At 29.9% G+C, this 18528-nt stretch overlaps 1 protein-coding gene across 1 annotated transcript in view; it reads left to right on the top strand.

Moving 5' to 3' along the window:
- Window positions 1–5286: 5286 nt before the first annotated feature.
- Window positions 5287–18528, top strand: part of LOC108685346 (trehalase-like) — a 24027-nt gene continuing 10785 nt past the window's right edge. The window contains exons 1-3 of the mRNA XM_018190091.1: window positions 5287–5608; window positions 11907–12023; window positions 17761–18062. Coding sequence (XP_018045580.1) covers window positions 5499–5608; window positions 11907–12023; window positions 17761–18062 — 529 coding nt within the window. The 5' untranslated portion in view covers window positions 5287–5498. The remainder of the gene's footprint in view (window positions 5609–11906; window positions 12024–17760; window positions 18063–18528) is intronic.

The following is an 18528-nucleotide window of genomic DNA, read 5'->3' on the forward strand; positions in this document are numbered from 1 at the left end:
TATTTCGAAAAAAGATTCATTGTATAAACTATTAAACAATTAAACGTTTCGACCTGTGGTTAAGATTCTCTTTAATCCAAAATAATTCATATTAAATCAATGAAATAAAGTTGTACATACACAAAGTTGATACATAGAAAATAACATCACACAATAAGTCTATCTATCACTTCTATTAAATTTGAAAATTTAACGAACACATTTTGGACAATATTTGGATGTAATGTGTGTTTAATTAAAATCTTATTGTTATTATATGTGTGTTTAATTATAATCTTATTCTTTCAAAAAATTTTATTTACATTTCTTTTTACGGCAAGCAAACAATTTTTATAAATTTGGGTAAAAATATAGAAAAGGGAAGCAACCATCGATTTTGGCATGTAAATAAATTGTAAAGTTACGATTCTGAGTAATCTTCAACACGTTTTTGCAGTCGCTTCTTGTTCATTAAAAAGTTATTCATAAAAAAAGTTTAAAAAATGTATCAGTTTTTATACTTGCATTTCTTACTCATGTAACTTAATGATTTTTCACGCAAAGCGAAATCCATCTCCCCCCTGAGAGTGCACAACTTTCTACACAAAATTAATTTCATCCCATCTCTTTCCCTGTCAATGGGTATGACTTCATGCGGATAGATCTTACTTTTATGAAAAATCGCTCTTTTTTCTACTAATTTCTCCCATTTATTGTAAAATTTCAAACGTAAAAAAAATTAATAGCGTATCAATTTCTTTTCATAGAAAAACGTACCTGCTCCATGGATCCGCTTCTGATTGAAAAACAATGTATAATTTCAAAAGATAAGGCTTGATGATGAAGGCCTTCAAAATTTCATCAAAATAAGCCGAATGATTTTCAAAATTTTTGGAAAAAAACAAAATTGTTTTTCATCATGTTTAATACCATGTTTCTTTGAAACTATTCGTAAGCCGTTTCGCACGTGTAAAGTTTTCATCTCGAATTTATGTGAGGAATCATCCCTTAAAATCTTTCAGCGTACTTAAGACACATTCTGTGCATACTCTTTTAATATTTTTATTGGCGGCTATTGGATCTACGATTTTAATATTCTAATGTTATGTATAATATTTAAATCAAAATTTCTATGATAACTGGAACATAATTTCTACAGTAAGAATGAAATACATACACGTATGTATGCGCTTGCTGTCAACTACAACTGTTACCAAATTTATATTTTTTACACTGGGCACTATAAATAATATATACTATAAATTTTAAAAAATGTTTACAGAATAATGTTTGCAGCGAGGATTTATAAATATTATCTGTATCGCAACGCGTCACTCACGAATGAGTACGTGGTGATATGTATGCAATGTTACAGGATATGCGATATGTATACGAAGTGTGGATGTATTAGCCGTGCGTAGGAACCCGTGAAGATAAAGTACGCGTTGAATCATCAAATTTCGCATTTTCACAAACAGGTTATCTCATATAACTGCTTGACATCATTATCGGTGGTATGAAATTTATAAAGTTTTGGTTTATCAGCTGTTAATTAGGCTGTATTTGCGCTTTGTTTCTCCGCGTTTGAGTGATAAATGTCCCACGTGTTTAAAAGATGATTATGATAACTTTTTTTATAAAACGTAATTAATAACAAGAAATATTATTTACTTTTATCATGCGGCAATTAAGAGTTAGAGAAAATGAAAAACTTTTTATAAATCTAAAAAAATCATTGGAGAAAATTTCAGTATATAAAATCCGATTAAAAGTTATTAACAAAAAAAGTTTGCCCTCCTCTCCTCTACCCGCCAAGTCGTACGCTTCTTGGCAGAAAAGGGAGGGGGGAGGTGGTGGGCTGAAAGTCGTTTTATTTGTGGAAAGTCGGACGCCCCTTGGCAGGGAGCAGGTGAAGTGGATCTCGCTTCTCATGGAAAGTCGTAAAATATATTTTAAAGCAAACAATTTCTGTTTTATATAGTATTAGAAAAGAGATATTATGTTTCGAACTCCTTTGATAATAACTTTTTAACGAATAACGATCTGAAATCTGTTGACCGTCATCTTAACAACAGAATTACTATAGTCTGTCAGATCAGATTATCGAGATAAATTGGTTTAAAGAGCTCAAAAATAGCAATTTTAGTCACGTTCATTGATTTATTGCTAACAACGAAATTTTTTCTTGCCAATTTTGCATACAATATCTTAAAGTACTAGCTTTTATCTTTAAAATTAATTTTATTTTATCCTGTACGATTTTTTTTGGAATACTATAATATCAAAGTTTGGAATTAGAAAATCTATAGCGCATTGTAGCGTAGCACTTTAGGCTAATACATCATTCATTCAACTTTTGTGAGTAAATTCTAAATTTAATAAATATAAAATTTATTGAAAGGTCATAACGGAAAGAGAGAATAAGCATATGAAATCTGCACCAATCGAGCTCAAATTAGTATCGTTAGTTGACACGCTTGGGATATAAAACTTTTCCAAACATTAATCTTGAAGATGCATTTTTTGGGAAGTTAGAAAGAAGGAAATCAAAATAACACAAATGTAGTTTTTCTCGAAAACGACTGGACCGAAAATTTTAATGAAAAAAATACATTTTGTAAACATCGTTTAGGTAAATTTAAGAAAATTTTTTGTAATTTTTATGATTAAAAATTTTTCGAATTTTCTAAGAATTTTTTTGCCAATATTTTTAAGATTATACCACTTTTACATTTTTTACGAAAACATCTCCAGATTGTTCATTTTAATACAATATATATATTTTTTTAAATCGATTGAAGGTAAAAAAACATGGTTCAAAATTGTTCACGCAACAATTATTCACGCAACGTCATATCGGCTGAATGACCGCAACGCACGGCTCGTACGATCGTGACTCGTTAGCACACTTACATACTTACTAGCTTTGTTGCAGTGTTGTAAAATTCAGTACCAAGAAAATTGAAATAGAAATAAAGATTTCATTATTGTCCACAATTAATTCAATAAAAGAAGACTCTTGTGATATATCTAAAATAAAAAGAATTAATTGCCAACATCGATCTGTTCAAAATACAAAAAAAAAATAGCATGTGCAATTTGTCTTAAAGACAACAAGGAAGATTGGATTTAGTGCTGCAGTTGCATGGAATGGGCGAACGAAATATGTACGAACATTCCTGAATCCAAATAGGAATACATATATAAAAATGTCTTAACTAAGTTTAAAATCATTTATTCTGTCCTAAGATATGATATAAAAACAGTTTTTAAGTTAACAATATATTTTTATACTTAATAAAAATATCATTTTTGTAAAAATGGATTGTTGAGTTATAAACTGTTTTTATATCATATCTAGTAAATATGTATATATATATATATGATTTTTTTAATATTTTAAGTTAAACTTTTCTTATCATATCTTCAGATAAGAATGATTAGAAATATAATTTTTCCTTATAGCTATATAGTATCCAGTCCAATAAAATCATCTTGCTTGAACGTTAATAAAAATTATTGAAAACCAATATTCAGCGATTTTTAGTAACTAATATCTTGTTAATCATTGCAAAAATTGTAAAATGATAAAGTCGATTTCTCGACTCAGTTTAGTCCGCTCTATCTACACAAAAGTGCTTGGCAAAAATTATTTACGGGACATTCTTTATATATGTAAATGACTATAAACTCATTCGAGCTATTCTTACACAATTGAAAAATTTATGTTAATTTAACATATTTGTCTCCAAACCTGATACATGGCTCATCAAAATTTTTGTATTAACATACAAAATAAATATATTTGAAAGTAACATAAATGTTATAAAATAATTAAATTACAAAAAAATGTAATAGTGACCCAATTTGGAAGCAAATTATAAAAGCTATTTCTTCAATAAACTTAACATTTCTAATATATTAAATTAAGGTAAACAATAATAACCTGTTCGTTATTAAAACACAATATCAACTGTGTTAAAAAACTATATTAAAAGACAAGCGAATAAATTTGGATATTATAAATTAAAATCGAGCAAAATCAAGTTTCAACTTTACAAAGTTTCTTCTTCAATCGCAAAGATATTAGATACAAAATTAATATATAAATTTAAAATTGTAGTGGTGATTAGAAAAAGAGAGACCTATCACTATAACGCATTGTAAGGCCAGCGTAATGATTTTAATGCATATTAAACATTAAGTTCTATTAATATACTTATAACAATAATTTTGTTGTAACAATAACTTATAACAATCTAATTTATTCGTTTGTCTTTGACCGTTTTTTAATACAATTAACATTAAATTAACGTTTCATTCATCTTAGAACTTGTGCTTTAAAAAAATACGTTTTTATGTTATTTGTTTATTTATCCATAGAATGTGTTATTTTTTATGACAATAAGAAACATTACTTTAACATTAGATCACGGGTCTAAATTAACTCAATCATGGTTCAAGGTAACTCTGAATTTTTACAAAGGAGCTTTGTCATCATAAAAGTAAAATTATTTGTAATTAACTGATTATTTATGAAAAATCACAAAAATCTAAAGGCCGATATGCAAAATTAACTGGCAAAGAAGGAATTATCAAATTGGTCAAATATCGCACAGCTGCGATTCTAGTGTTGGATTAATGCAAAATATTCAAATAACATGATCATATTAAATTAAAACTCGTATATGTCGAAAATTCAATAAATTCAAAAAATGTTAAACGGAGTTTTTGTATTTTTCAACATAAATACAAAATTCTTTACCTCACAATTGTTTAAAATGATTCCATTTAATATAAAACTTATTTTTAACACTAGTTAAAATAACATTTTGGAATTTTTTTTCATTCTTAAGGATAAGCGTAATTGGGTATACGCATCTCACGTTCTTTTATCTTTAATAATTAAAATATTCCATTATATACGTATATCGGAATATTTCGATTATTAATAATAAGCCAAAATATGTACTGTCCCATATTCAATCCATTCTGTTCACAAAATTAGACTTGTGAAAGGAACTTGTATCAGAAAGAACTACACAACATCTTGAATCTTATCCATATCATTACAATATGATACCTTTAAATAATCTATGATATTGCCTTAATGGCGATTGTGTAGCTTTTTTTCCTCGAGCCATATCATTTCCCGCTATTGGCCTCAATTCGGCGCTTATCTTCTGCGTTGGATAAATGGCACGGTGGCGCGTACTTTTCTTCCCGAAATTTGCATAGTGCGCACCGTGCACGTAATCAACGGCCAGCCGGGGAGAAGTCGCCCACTTGCCTTCGCCGAACAGGCTTTATCGGCAAACTCACGCTCGTGCGACGCAGATATAACCGATCAGCAAGTACGCGCTCGGTTATATCGTCCGAGATACGGAGGCAGGAACTTATTTGATTTTTCACTGACGTCGATCACGCGCGCACTTTTACGAAATCAACGGATCCCATTCGCCTTGCCGTGATCGACGAGTATTAAACCTGCGTGTTGGACTGAATACTTACAACGGAACATGATCGTCGCGGTTCTAATAATCTTCCTTGTAAACGGCCTGAACAATGCGGCCTCGATCGCACACGTCGACTGCACCACCTACCCTGGACCGGCGGATCTTTGTGACAGGTGAGTAAAAATCAAGAGCTGCGCATAATCAAAGAAATAGGAAACAGGAAATAGAAAATAAGAATTTCAATCTATCAGAAACTGTATTGTACAGTATTCTACAGTATAATTGAAATTCTTCTTATTCTCTGTTCCTTTTATTCTGCGCAGTCCCTCACAGACTTCTATAGTATACTGAAAAAAAAATTTATGAAATTTGAATAAATATTTATTTAGATAATACTAATGGGACCATTTACTTACAGTAAATAAATATTTGTTTAATTAAAAAAATTATACTTAATTTATTCGTTTTAAGTTTTAAATCGAATAAATAATTATTTTCTGTAAGCAAATGATTTCATCGGTTATTTATTTAAACAAATATTTATTATCTCCCATATAGGGTATCCCAGGTATACCTATGATGTCATTTCTCGTGAGGAGGTAGAGCGTATTAAATTAAATCAAAAAGTTCTTTACCATTTTGTAATTTTCATAATAGTTAACAAGATACTAATTTCTAAAAATTTCCCAATAAATATCCGTCCGGTCTACCACTAAATACAAGCACGCAGTGCAATACGACCGTTTAGCGTGAGAAGATATTTTCTTTCATTGTTCGTGCGTAGCCCAGGCCGTTTGTAATAAACAACGTTTTGCATGTCCAGTATCAATGATGAACGGTCCTATCCTGTCGCGCGTTTGTATTTGGCAGTAGACCAGTAATATTCAGCATTTTTAGAAAATTATTATCTCGTTTCCGTTAGGGAAATTTTAGAAAACTTAGAAAAAATACTCTTAAAACTTAGTACAGAGGAAACCTAAGAAATATGAAATATGGACACTTTAAACTTTTTTTTTAAAGTAACTTTAAAACTTGCTTAAAGAAAAGAATTGAAACATATCGTATGTAATCTCAAGTAAAGGATTGGAATATTATCGTGTGTTATTAATACTTAAATTAACCATCACCGCAAATCCATAAGTCATTTTATGTTTTAATGACGTATTTTCACGCAACTAACTAAAAATTAAGAGTTAATAAATATTTATTCTCGGAAAGTATTTAATTTATTTATTAGGTGTACAACTTTGCTTCCGCCGTTTTTTTTTCGAAATTCGAGGCTTTATTGTAAAAAACTGGTTATACTGGTTCATGATTCAAAGTATTGTCCATCGCTGGCCACTACTTTTTCCCATCTTTCGGGTAGCATACGAATCCCGCGTCGAAAAAACTGGTCATCTTTTGAGGCTATCCACGAATCGATCCAATTTTTTACTTCTTCATAAGACCGGAAGTGCTGGTCAGCCAGGCCGTGTGCCATTGATCGAAACAAGTGATAGTCAGAGGGAGCAACGTCTGGAGAATACGGCGGGTAGGACTTCCCATTTCAATGTTTCCAGATATGTCTTGACCACTTTCGCAACATGGGGTCGAGCATTGTCATGCTGCAAAATCACTTTATCGTGTCTCTCGTTGTTGCGGCCGTTTGTCTTTCAATGCTCGGCTCAAATGCATCAGTTGCGTTCGATACCGATCGCTTGTGATTGTTTCAGTCGGTTTTAACAGTTCATAATACACTACGCCGAGCTGGTCCCACGAAATACACAGCATGACCCTGGACGTCACCGTTCTTGAAGCATTGAAACCACTCACGACTTGTTCTTTGACTAATAGCGGCCTCATCATAAGTATTTGAGAGCATTCGATGAGCCTCAGCCGCAGATTTGCTTCATATTGAAGCAAAAAATTAAAACCTCCCGCAAATGACGAGAATTTGGCTCGTAAACTGACATTTTCAATCGAGAATAACTTTATGATACAGACACAAATCGACTAATGTTTCTATGGGGTTGACAGATGCCCAAGTTTATTGTACGATGTCTATGATCTATTTATTTCGACCACCACTTACCGCTAAAGCCATCTATAGGAAAACGGCGGAAGCAAAGTTGTACACCTATAATATTTACTTAAGGAACACATAAAAGTCGATAAAAAATCAAATTATTTTGATCCTGAAAATCAATGAACAGTCAAATTATGTAACCAAAAATCATTTGTAACATCAAATAAGTCATTTTGACTTTCTCTTGACTTGATATGTTTTTTGGATACTTTGATTTAATAAATAAATATGAAAGAAGTGTTAATTAAATGAAATTAATGATTTTCGTACAAATAAATATTATATATGATTACATTTAGTAAATATTCAACTAATTCTATTTAAATAAATATTTATTAAAATTTATAATACATTCCCCTAGTGTAAATTTGACTAAAATTTCACTATTTGCTTTATCGATCGTTTGTTCAATCGATTACTTCCATACGGACATATTGATTTTTCATATGTAGAACATTACACTTTCAACGCTTTTTCCCCCTTTTTCCTGTTTCTTAGAAATTTGTCCAAAGGAAGTTTTACCATTTCCTGTCTTGTAAAGTTTCATGTTTATTTTATAATATTTCTTTTCTCTCTCTCTCTCTCTCTCTCTCTCTCTCTCTCTTTTATCAGAAAGTTTTTAAAAATATTTTGATAGAAAATAGATGTACAAATTTAGCATGTGAACGTTGATGTTACCAAAAATAATCTTGTCCGAATAATCAAGAATTTTCTCTTCTTCGGCAGACTTTTATAATCACACAAAGAAACACGCTCAAAATTGTTTCAAAGTTATTTAGAACAGAAAAAAATACTTGCTAAAATATGTAAAACTTGGATAAATCAGATCTGGAAATAATTTTACTTACACTATCAAAATTATTATGTATAGAATGCTCAAACATAATGCCGTAATGTTAACATTCTAGTAATAAGCTTGAGCGTTCTACATAATTATTTTTATGGTCAAACATAATTATTTTCACATCTATATCTAATTCCAGATATTTTAGCAAAATCGCATTTATGAGATATATATTTTTAAACGGCAAAGTAAATGTGGATTTGGCACGAGTTCATACAAAATAATCTTGGTACCATTGAAGCTTTTGCAGTCACTTGGACCATTTATCAATCCCTCATTCGGCAGTCAGGTCATTCGTAGTAGAATGAAACTTTCGCCATTGTTTCGAGGACACAATTATACTCCTCGTCAGAATACTTATCGCTACAAAAGATAACTTCTTGATGAATGTTTGTATAATTCCCTGATATGTACTTTCGTATCATCTGCGAGTTTCGACATAACATAAAACTGCTTTTGTTACTATTCATAATTATTTATAGTTTGGTCAAGCAGATAAGGGAATATTTACATACTTTGTTAAGGATCATCGTTTCTTAATTATGGAATTAAGCTGGTTTAGTTGAAGTTTCCTGAAGTAGAAACCAGGAAGACTAATTAAGAGAGAGAGAGAGAAGTTACAAGTTCCATTAATTGATTAGTCTCTTGCTTGGCTATAAGATAATGTAAAATTAATTGTCAATATAAAACATGCATTGGGACAATAATATAAAATTAATTCATTCATTCATTGTATTCACTACAATATATGATAAATAAAAGAAGTCCAAATGTATTTTTTATGTTATACAAATTTTATAACAGCAGCATTTTTAATTACATTGTAACAGATGAGGAAAATGGATTTGCATCGCTTTCAACTTTTAAGAAATTTGATCGTTTAATATTATTGTATTCTATAATATTATATATATTAATTTCTCTTGTTCTATACTACTATTTGCCTTTTCAAGAAGCTATAGCCATAGGTAAAACAGCATTCTATTTGATGAACATAATTTTCTAAATATTCTAATTCTAAGACAGAAACATTAATGAATAAGTACAAATAAACTAAGTAATTAAAGCCTTTCAAATGTAGTATTTAAATTAAATTCTTATTTTAAAACTGAAAAATTTAATATTATTTTGACGTTTAACTACTTCAAAGATAACACAACAAACAAACGTTTACATTTGCTTTATCTTAAGAAACATGTAGCATTTACACTCGCATTTATGACTTCACGTCGAATAAAAGCATTATCAATTTGAAAAATTAGAGTACTGTGATAACCGCTTATCTGCTAGTAATCAGACATCGTTCGTATTTAAAAAGTAAAACAATCGATAAAATCGTGAGTGAAAGTCATTTGTTTTACTTTCTTTCAATTACATGAAATTTTTTACATATAGTTTATTGATGCTTATCAATTAACAACAATATAAATTTTCATTAGATATATGTAGAAGTTTTAGACTTTTTTTTTAAATTTTCTTTCATTTACATGTAATATGAACACTTTCTTTTATTTTTTTGACTAAATCGTATAATTGACGATAATATTAACTTTTTAAATTTGAAAAATAAAATTGGAAAAACAGTTACGAATGTTCGAGGCCATAAAAATTATTTAAATCCGAATAAACCAAGGCCGATAAAAGTTTGAATGATAAAATAAAAAACGAAGATCATATTCATTGCATTTTTGATTTCTCAAAACATAACAAGGAATTTGTTCTTGCACCGCTATGAACTCCCATTTCTATCTGAATGTACTGGATCATCTTTGCAAAAGGATTCAACGAATTCGATGAGACCAATGGAAAGAAAGAGATTTTTTGCTGCACGACAACGCGCCCGCTCACATGGCTGGAATTGTGACCCAATTTTTAGCATAAAACAAATTCTTATGCTTCACTATTCTTTATATTCACCTGATTTAGCTCTGTGTGACTTTTTTCTGTTTTTTCTTCAACTCAAGGGACATAAAGGGAGAACGCTACGACAATTCAAAGGACACGAAACGTGAAACGTGAAAATTAAAGAGAATTTTAAAAGAAACTTATAAAAAAATTTTAAAAGAAACTTATAAAAAAATTTTCAAAAGTTATATGAACGTTGTAATCGTTGCTCTCTAAATCTTTTTGAGCCAGTCTTAAAAAGAATAAAAACTTTCACTCTTTTTGAAAAGTGAAAACTTTTTATTCTTGAACAAGAATGACAGATTTTTTATTCTTTTTTAAAGTAAGATTTCGTTCTTTTGGATTCACTAAAAGAATAAAATATCAATTCGTTTTTTGAAATGAGACTTTATTCCTTAAAGTGACTTTCATTCTGAAAGAATGAAATTTATAGTACAATACATGGTCATAATAGCGAAATTTGAATAGCTAAAGCATTCGATTCATTTTACAAAGTTGTGCATATGGAATTTTTTAATCTCTTTTTGATGCTACAATCCTAATTATGCCTCAGTACTGTTCAGTCCAAACATAATTCTTTTCTTGTTGTAACTTATTTGGGATTAATTGTATGACAATTCGGAGGAAAGGAATTAACAGCTAAGGATCGAAAAAATCCTCAAACTGATTAAAAAAATTAAAATTAATAATTTTACTTATTGTTAGAAAATTTAAACATTTAATTGTTATTACATTAAATTGCTACCTTTAAAAAATAAATCAAAAATCGAAAAATAAGTCAAATAGAAATATTTGTATTAGATAGAATTAACTGTATCTATGATTAATTAATGATTGAAGATATAGCGATTTTAATTTAATCTTGAATATACACAATGATTTTTCGAACCTTTATTATACATGCTATGAATCTTTTGTATCCTGTTTTTGTTAATAATTATTTGAACAAATAGTGACCTAAAACTTTTGAAGGTTTCTGAAGGTCACTTAAAGTCATGACCTTGACAACATATATCAAGATCAAGGTCATCGAAGAGATGTTTCCCAATGTGAAGAAATACCAATAAAAATAGTTTTAAATCCCAGAAGTGTAGGAAATTTTTTTTTATGTTATATCATGTTTCCTTTCATAAGTTGAATTTTCGTATACCATGCTAGAACTTATCACGATGAACTTATCATATATGCATTTGTTTAAGCATATGATCGCAAATATAAAGCACAATACAATTCATATGAATGTTCTCAACAAAGCATATAATATGAGATAGGTTCTGTATTGTGCGCGGTGTTTTTATGAAATTTTATAATTTATTTATTATATATTCTTCATCCTAAATATCTATTTGTCTCGTAATTATTTATGTTGTGAAATAAATTGTCTATGTATGTATGAAATGTAATGATTAATTCGCCTCCAAGAGAATTACTCTATAGACTTTTTAATAACAATGACTGTTTTGATTTGTTACTATTGGCAACTACATTGACATAGTCGAATAATAAGTTCGAAAAAAATCTGTTAATTTAACGTTAGTCAAATAATAATACGTACTACATTACGTATTGGAAACATCGCCGCGTAAAAACATTGAATTTTTATTTAATCAATGTTTGATAATTACAATTATCGTTACATTTCTGTATTGATTTTCAGCCAAGTTTACTGTGAAGGACCTCTATTACGTACGGTGCAGCTCGCTGGAATTTTTAATGACAGCAAAACCTTTGTGGATCTTTATCAGTTACACGATCCAAATGTGACCGTCGAAAAGTAAGTTGATGTCTCGATAAAAACAAAAAAATTTAAACGTATGAAACTTAATATTTCTTCTTCTCATTTAAAAAAATGATAAAAGAAGATTATTTCTGTCGTTCCGTATGTCTTTCTCAATGCACTCAGTCTATTTCCTTTTGCGGATAACTGTATAAAAATAAGGTAAATATTTATTTTTACACAGCTCGCCCCAAATAACTTCCAAGTAACCTTGATATTGACCTTTAAGAAAATCAAAATTATTGATTTTTCGCGGCGCTCTCTTGCTACTTGTTAAAAAGTTACTAATGAAATAAATTTTCCACGTGGGTTTTCGACTTTCTACATGAAGCGAGAATCTGCCTGTCTATATTGCGTCCACGGCAGTGAGCTCTATACATACTGGAGACTGGAGTGAGCCTTCCCTATGCTAATAGCGGTGGAGGGGGGGGAGGGAAAGATGGCCGACTGTGCGAGAATGACAGCTACGCATGTTGGGTAGAGACCCTCTAATCAGAATCGCGACACGAGACGATTTAAACCGACTTTTGTATGCAGGGTCATAATTTTAACAAAATCGATAACAGAGAGAGAGAAATATATTAGTACCTCTGTCTAATCTTAACGCGTTTCTAATCTACTTGCGCTGACAGCAACTGACAAAACACGCGTATTGTATTTTCTATATTTTTGTATTAAAAGTTATTAAAGAAAATTATTAAAAATGATTGGGTGTGCAGCACCATTTTGTAATAATTCAGTAGCCAAAGGCTAAATACTAAAAGCATTTCCTCGAAATTGCGAACGTTGTGCATTATGGGCGAAAAATGTTAGCGAAAGATGTTGGGGAAATGATGTGAAAAATTGGATGCCTGCAACAGCAAATTCTTTTTTCGCATGCGTTATTTCGATATGTAAGAAATCTATTTGTTAATGCCTTTAAAATAATCCATTTCAATTTTACTGTTGAAATTTAAAAGTAACATATTCAATGTACATATTCAAATATAGGCGGGAATTGTTAAAACATGCTGGACCAATCAAAATGCGGCTTTCTCTGTCGCAAAAGCGTCTCTAAGGATACTTATTCAACACACATAGCTGTCACTCTGGACATATGCGTCCTCATATGAGGACGTCTCTCTGACTCACATGATTCGCACGAGTGACGCGCACGCATATGAATCTTTAGTATTCGCATGCGTGCGGCATTCATAGCAGCGATAGCATCTTTTAGCGGCTATATTAATTAGCGTTTACATCATAGAGGGGGGAAGGGCAAGAAAGAACATTTTATGTTATTATTATACTATATTATTATTACTATTACTATATTTTGGATCATGCCCCCCTTAGAAAAAGTCTTCGGATCCAGCCTGTTCTACAAATAGGACTGCCATAAGTCGTAAGAAATTGATTAATCACAGTGGAATATGAGAGAAATGCGTGCGTACATGTGATGACACTTGATGTTGCATAAATGCGATTCATTGCGCTCGCACGCATGCCCCCATCACGTTGTGCGAGCAGTATGATAATAGCATGATGTGCGCACGGCATGATATGCACGGCGTGATTGCATAATGTGATTCATTGCGCTCGCACGTATGCCCCCATCACGTCCACGACGTGCGAATAATTCGCGGCGTGCGTGCATCATGATATCACTATGCGGGCATTTTATTATCCGAGAGGCTAATGGTCTGTTTTCTGTTCCTGCACTAGACTGCTCTAGAATTCCCTTTCTCGCTTTCGACAAATATCAAACATATATCTATCTCACTTTAAATTCTAAAAGTGTACTAGTTTAGCTATAGAAAACAGACCTTAAGATTGCTCGAGAACGCACTACTTAAAAGTTCATATTGAGCTTTATGACGCAATTTAGATAGTAACAGCTGAAACTTACAGAATGTGCCTTTTTGATTAAAAATGGTTAGCCATCTGTGTATAAAAGATAGTTGTGATTATTGCAACGCATAACAAGGGAGATATACATTAACTCATGTAATTTTAATCATTTTCTTATTGTATTTGTCATGAATAAATTAATTGATTTTTATATTTATATCGTGTGCATATGTGTCTTTGCTTCGTGCTTAGTGATATATTATTTAATGTTTGTAATAGTCTTTATGGTTATATTACAAAAGAATAAAAATAAAAAGTGATACATGGCTTAAAAGTTTTTTGCAAATTTCATTCAGCCCGTTAAAAACAATGATAGCAGTATGATACAATTTATATATTTTGTAATGCTTTGTATTTTAATTCTAAATTCGGTAAAAATTAGTGTCAAAACTGCAATCTCATATTGATTGCGCTGAGATCGACCATTAAACAAAAACTTACTTATGTGACATCTGCATATAAAAAATTCTTTAGATATTTGTAAAAATGTATTTAATCAAAAATAAATGTCCTTTCTTTATCTTAATCAACATTGTTTTTCAATAAGTGACACTTTTTTTTATAATATTGTACGTATTTCTTGACATAATTATTCAACAGTACGTATTTTTATCTTCTTACAATTAGTAAAATTAATCTCTTGTAAAAATGAGTGTATTATATCTGATAAAATTTTAGTTCAAATTATTGTCTAAGGAATAATTTAAGCAGCATTTTATTCAAATTCATTCAAATTCTTATTCGGATTCTTATACAAGTATATAGCATGAAGAAAAAAGTGCGTATTCTTAGATGGTCCTACATTTTAATATATTTCAATATATTTTTTCAATAAAGAGAGAGGAGTTCCATAATTTAAATAAATAAATTTTTAAATAATTCTCCCTTTTTCCTTTCATTAATTTATTCCTAAAACGTCAAAAATGGTTGGAATAATATCAAAAATATCAAATAATACATTTGTTTATAATTTAAAAATAATTTATAAGAAGCAAGCAGTAAAACAAAGGCAACATAATCTGGTTAAAGAAGAAAATATCGAGAATAAAAATCGAAAATCTTAATGTAATACTACTAATAATAATTAATATAATTTTTATAAATGAAAGATTTTATTTGTTATAAACGTATTAAAACAATAGAGGGCTACTTCACTCACACATTTGTATTTTAGATATAAAAAAGTTATTTTCTTCCTCTCCTTCTCTTTTTTCCTTCCCCTTTTTCCTTTCTCTCTTTCTCACCCCCTCCCCATTCCCCCCCCGTCGCTCCTAATAGTAATATATTTTTTTCTGTTAAAATTAATTGCGAAATAATCAATTATGTAGCGGAATGGAAGAATTTCATTTTGAAATAGAAAAGCATACCTACATATTATAATTTCGATGTGTCTTTGATCTGTAATTTTATGCTTACTTGACGCTCGATCTTCATGTTATTTCGATTAAAAGAATACGAGAGTATCGTTTTAAACTTAACAAGAAACATAATCCCTATGATGAAGATCTTAATTGTGTAAACGGCAGATAAAAGTAAATACCCGTAGATTTATTTCCTAAAATCGTATATAAAATAGTGATCGTTTATATAGATATAAGATTATAGCGATACTTTAATTTTAATTGAATGATATATATCGAAAACAGATATCGTTGCATAATAATCTTTACACTTTATTGTCGATTGAAAGTTTTTTTTAATCCAATCCTAATTAATAATGTGCTAAAGTAATATCTTGTTAACACATAAATAAAATAATCAGATAAACAAGAGATAAAAATTAATCTTTCACTATGAATCAAGGCCAACAAATTATATCGTTCGAAATTTTGTCATAAGTTGTTCTGCCGACTAAATTGAATTATCAATTAATTTAACAATAAATTTGTATTATTTACACAGAAATTTCAAAAATAATATTTAAAAACAATTCTTGGTAAAATTCTTTTTATCATGACATTTTATTCTTGATATATGATTTTTAAGCTTTACATAAACATTGTAAGATAGGAACTTCATTTTTGCACGTGGTCGATTCATGAACGCAATGATCAGATTTCTTAATGGACATTTTTCGTTAATATCTATTGACTCATGCAATGAGCTTCACGTTAAATCATTGTTCAGAGATATTTATGGTTTTTTTTTTATGATGTCGACTTTCAGAGTTGATTCGAGTTATAAAAATTCTTCAAATTTTTTAGAATTACATTCTCTTACGACTTTATTCTGATTTCGATAACAACGTGGACAATGAGTTAAGTACTAGAATTATGTGGAGGGGAATCTTATTTGGGATTATCGGATTTGTTTCTGTAGCGTATACACGCGCGTGTGCGTGCGTGCGTGCGTGCGTGCGTGCGTGCGTGCGTGCGTGCGTGCGTGCGTGCGTGTGTGTGTGTGTGTGTGTGTGTGTGTGTATACATTATTATTAAAGTTCACATCAGAGACCCTCTTCTACATTTCTGAAAAGGCAATGTAGTGTACAAAATCACGTATAAAGATGTGATGCTCCTATGTCGGACAGACGAGCAGACAATTAAAGATAAGAATTTCAAAATATTAATACTATATATTAGGTATAGTAAAAACAAATCCATTATTTTTCCATTAAATTTCATGCAAAAATAATGGATTTCTTTTTACTACACCTAATACATTGGAACACCTTTGCTCCTTCTATAACTGATCATATAATGCAATATAATCATAATTGGGATTAAGATCTTAGATGAAGAACCTTTTTAGTAAACATTTAATCTCTGACATGCTTAATATTGAAAAACAAATTAACAGTCTCAATCTAGATACAGAAGGTCTTTATAAAGCGTATATACCGATAATCAACAGTATTTGACCTTGTACTATCATTGTCTATTCAGTCAGTGTTTGTCCATTGTCGTTTACTTTATATTTAGTTTAATTTATTATATTTTATTTAAGTCTTTATATTTAATTTTTTATTCTCTGGCTAGAGACATAATAATTTATTATCATTTTTTATCATTAAAATTTTTCATCATTTTTTATATTTATTATTACTTTTTATTATTACAATGATTGATTTACTGGTTTACTGATTAATTCATTAACGCGTCTGTTATGTTTGATTAATTGCAATTTGTCCACGATCGGTAAGTTTTTACCAGAATAAGAATTGATTCTGCTACCTCTTAGAAAAAAAATTTGTTCTTAAATTTTTATTCGTTAGATTTAGATTTCTTTATACTTCTCCAACTATCATGTGAACAGCTTTCATTACTCTGGGAATAACTTAACCAAAAGCGTCTTACTTTGAAAAGGTAGAGTCTTATTATGTAATTTAGAGGCCTTTTCTGAAGAAGATCACGTTACCATGTCAAGATTTCTAATTTATAAGATATGAAGTTTGAACGATAACTCTATGTGAACAATTGAGAGAATATAATTTATTTCACGCAACAAGTTGTATGATTGGCTCTGTATTTTATATATTTTTAATTTTTGTTATTTAAAGCCTTTTATTATTTTTATTGTATTATTATATTATTGTATTATTGTTTTCTTTTTCGTTAGATATAGAAGTTTAGTTTACATCAATTTGTTAAAATGCTTTGGCCAAAATTTTAATGTCATATAATATTATACAATAACCTAAAATATATGGCATACGAAATTATAAACAGAATTGTTACACTTTATAGAATTATTAAAATTTAATTTAAATTTATAAAATGAGTTTTATATAAAAGGATTTTATTACAATACAGAAACTTTTAAAATCCTCATAAATCCAGAGAAAGAGAAAGAATATACTAGATGCACTGTAAGTGCATCAATGCTAATTTAATTCGATTTGTGTTAGCTTCAACATTTTCATGAAGGCTACCAGCAACTCTCCTAATCGCACCGAGGTAGCTACGTTCGTCGCGGAAAACTTTGCTATGCGGGAAGAACTGGATAATTCGACATTGCCGGATTGGAAGGAAAATCCTGGTATTTTAAAGTCCATCAAGAATCTTCAGTATCGCAAATGGGCAAAACGTTTGAACTACATTTGGAAGACTCTGGCAAGAAAGATAACTAATGATTTAGTGATCAATCCGCAGCGGCACAGTTTGATCTACGTAAATAACACTTTTGTCATTCCCGGTGGACGATTTAAAGGTAATTTTCCGCGTGCGAAATAAAATTCATTTTCCAATTTTTTTTAAAGTCAACGAGCCAACGTCTAATTATTTTATTAATAAGATATTTCAGTCTATCAAATGAAATGATTGTTTTTAGCGAATTTAGCCGAATCTGATTTACATCCTTAAAATAACATTTTTATTAACTTGCATATTTCCATGGATATTAAAAGCATTTAACTTTGCTCTTTTATAACTTTTTAACTTTATAACTTCTTTGGATTGCATGCATAAAAATTTCTTATTTTATGAACTTTAAAAAAATTACATCTGTAAAAACTTTTCTATTCTTGATAGCAATAATTTTTATAATTACTCAGCTATTTTTGTTGATTTACGTTGGTAGTAGCAAAAGAAGTGATTTACCTTTCATATGTTTTATGCCACTAAGGTGTGTGAATAATTTTTATTATAATATACGTACACACATATATATATATATA

The sequence above is a fragment of the Atta colombica genome, unplaced genomic scaffold (assembly GCF_001594045.1).
Source record: "Atta colombica isolate Treedump-2 unplaced genomic scaffold, Acol1.0 scaffold150, whole genome shotgun sequence".
NCBI lineage: Eukaryota > Metazoa > Arthropoda > Insecta > Hymenoptera > Formicidae > Atta > Atta colombica.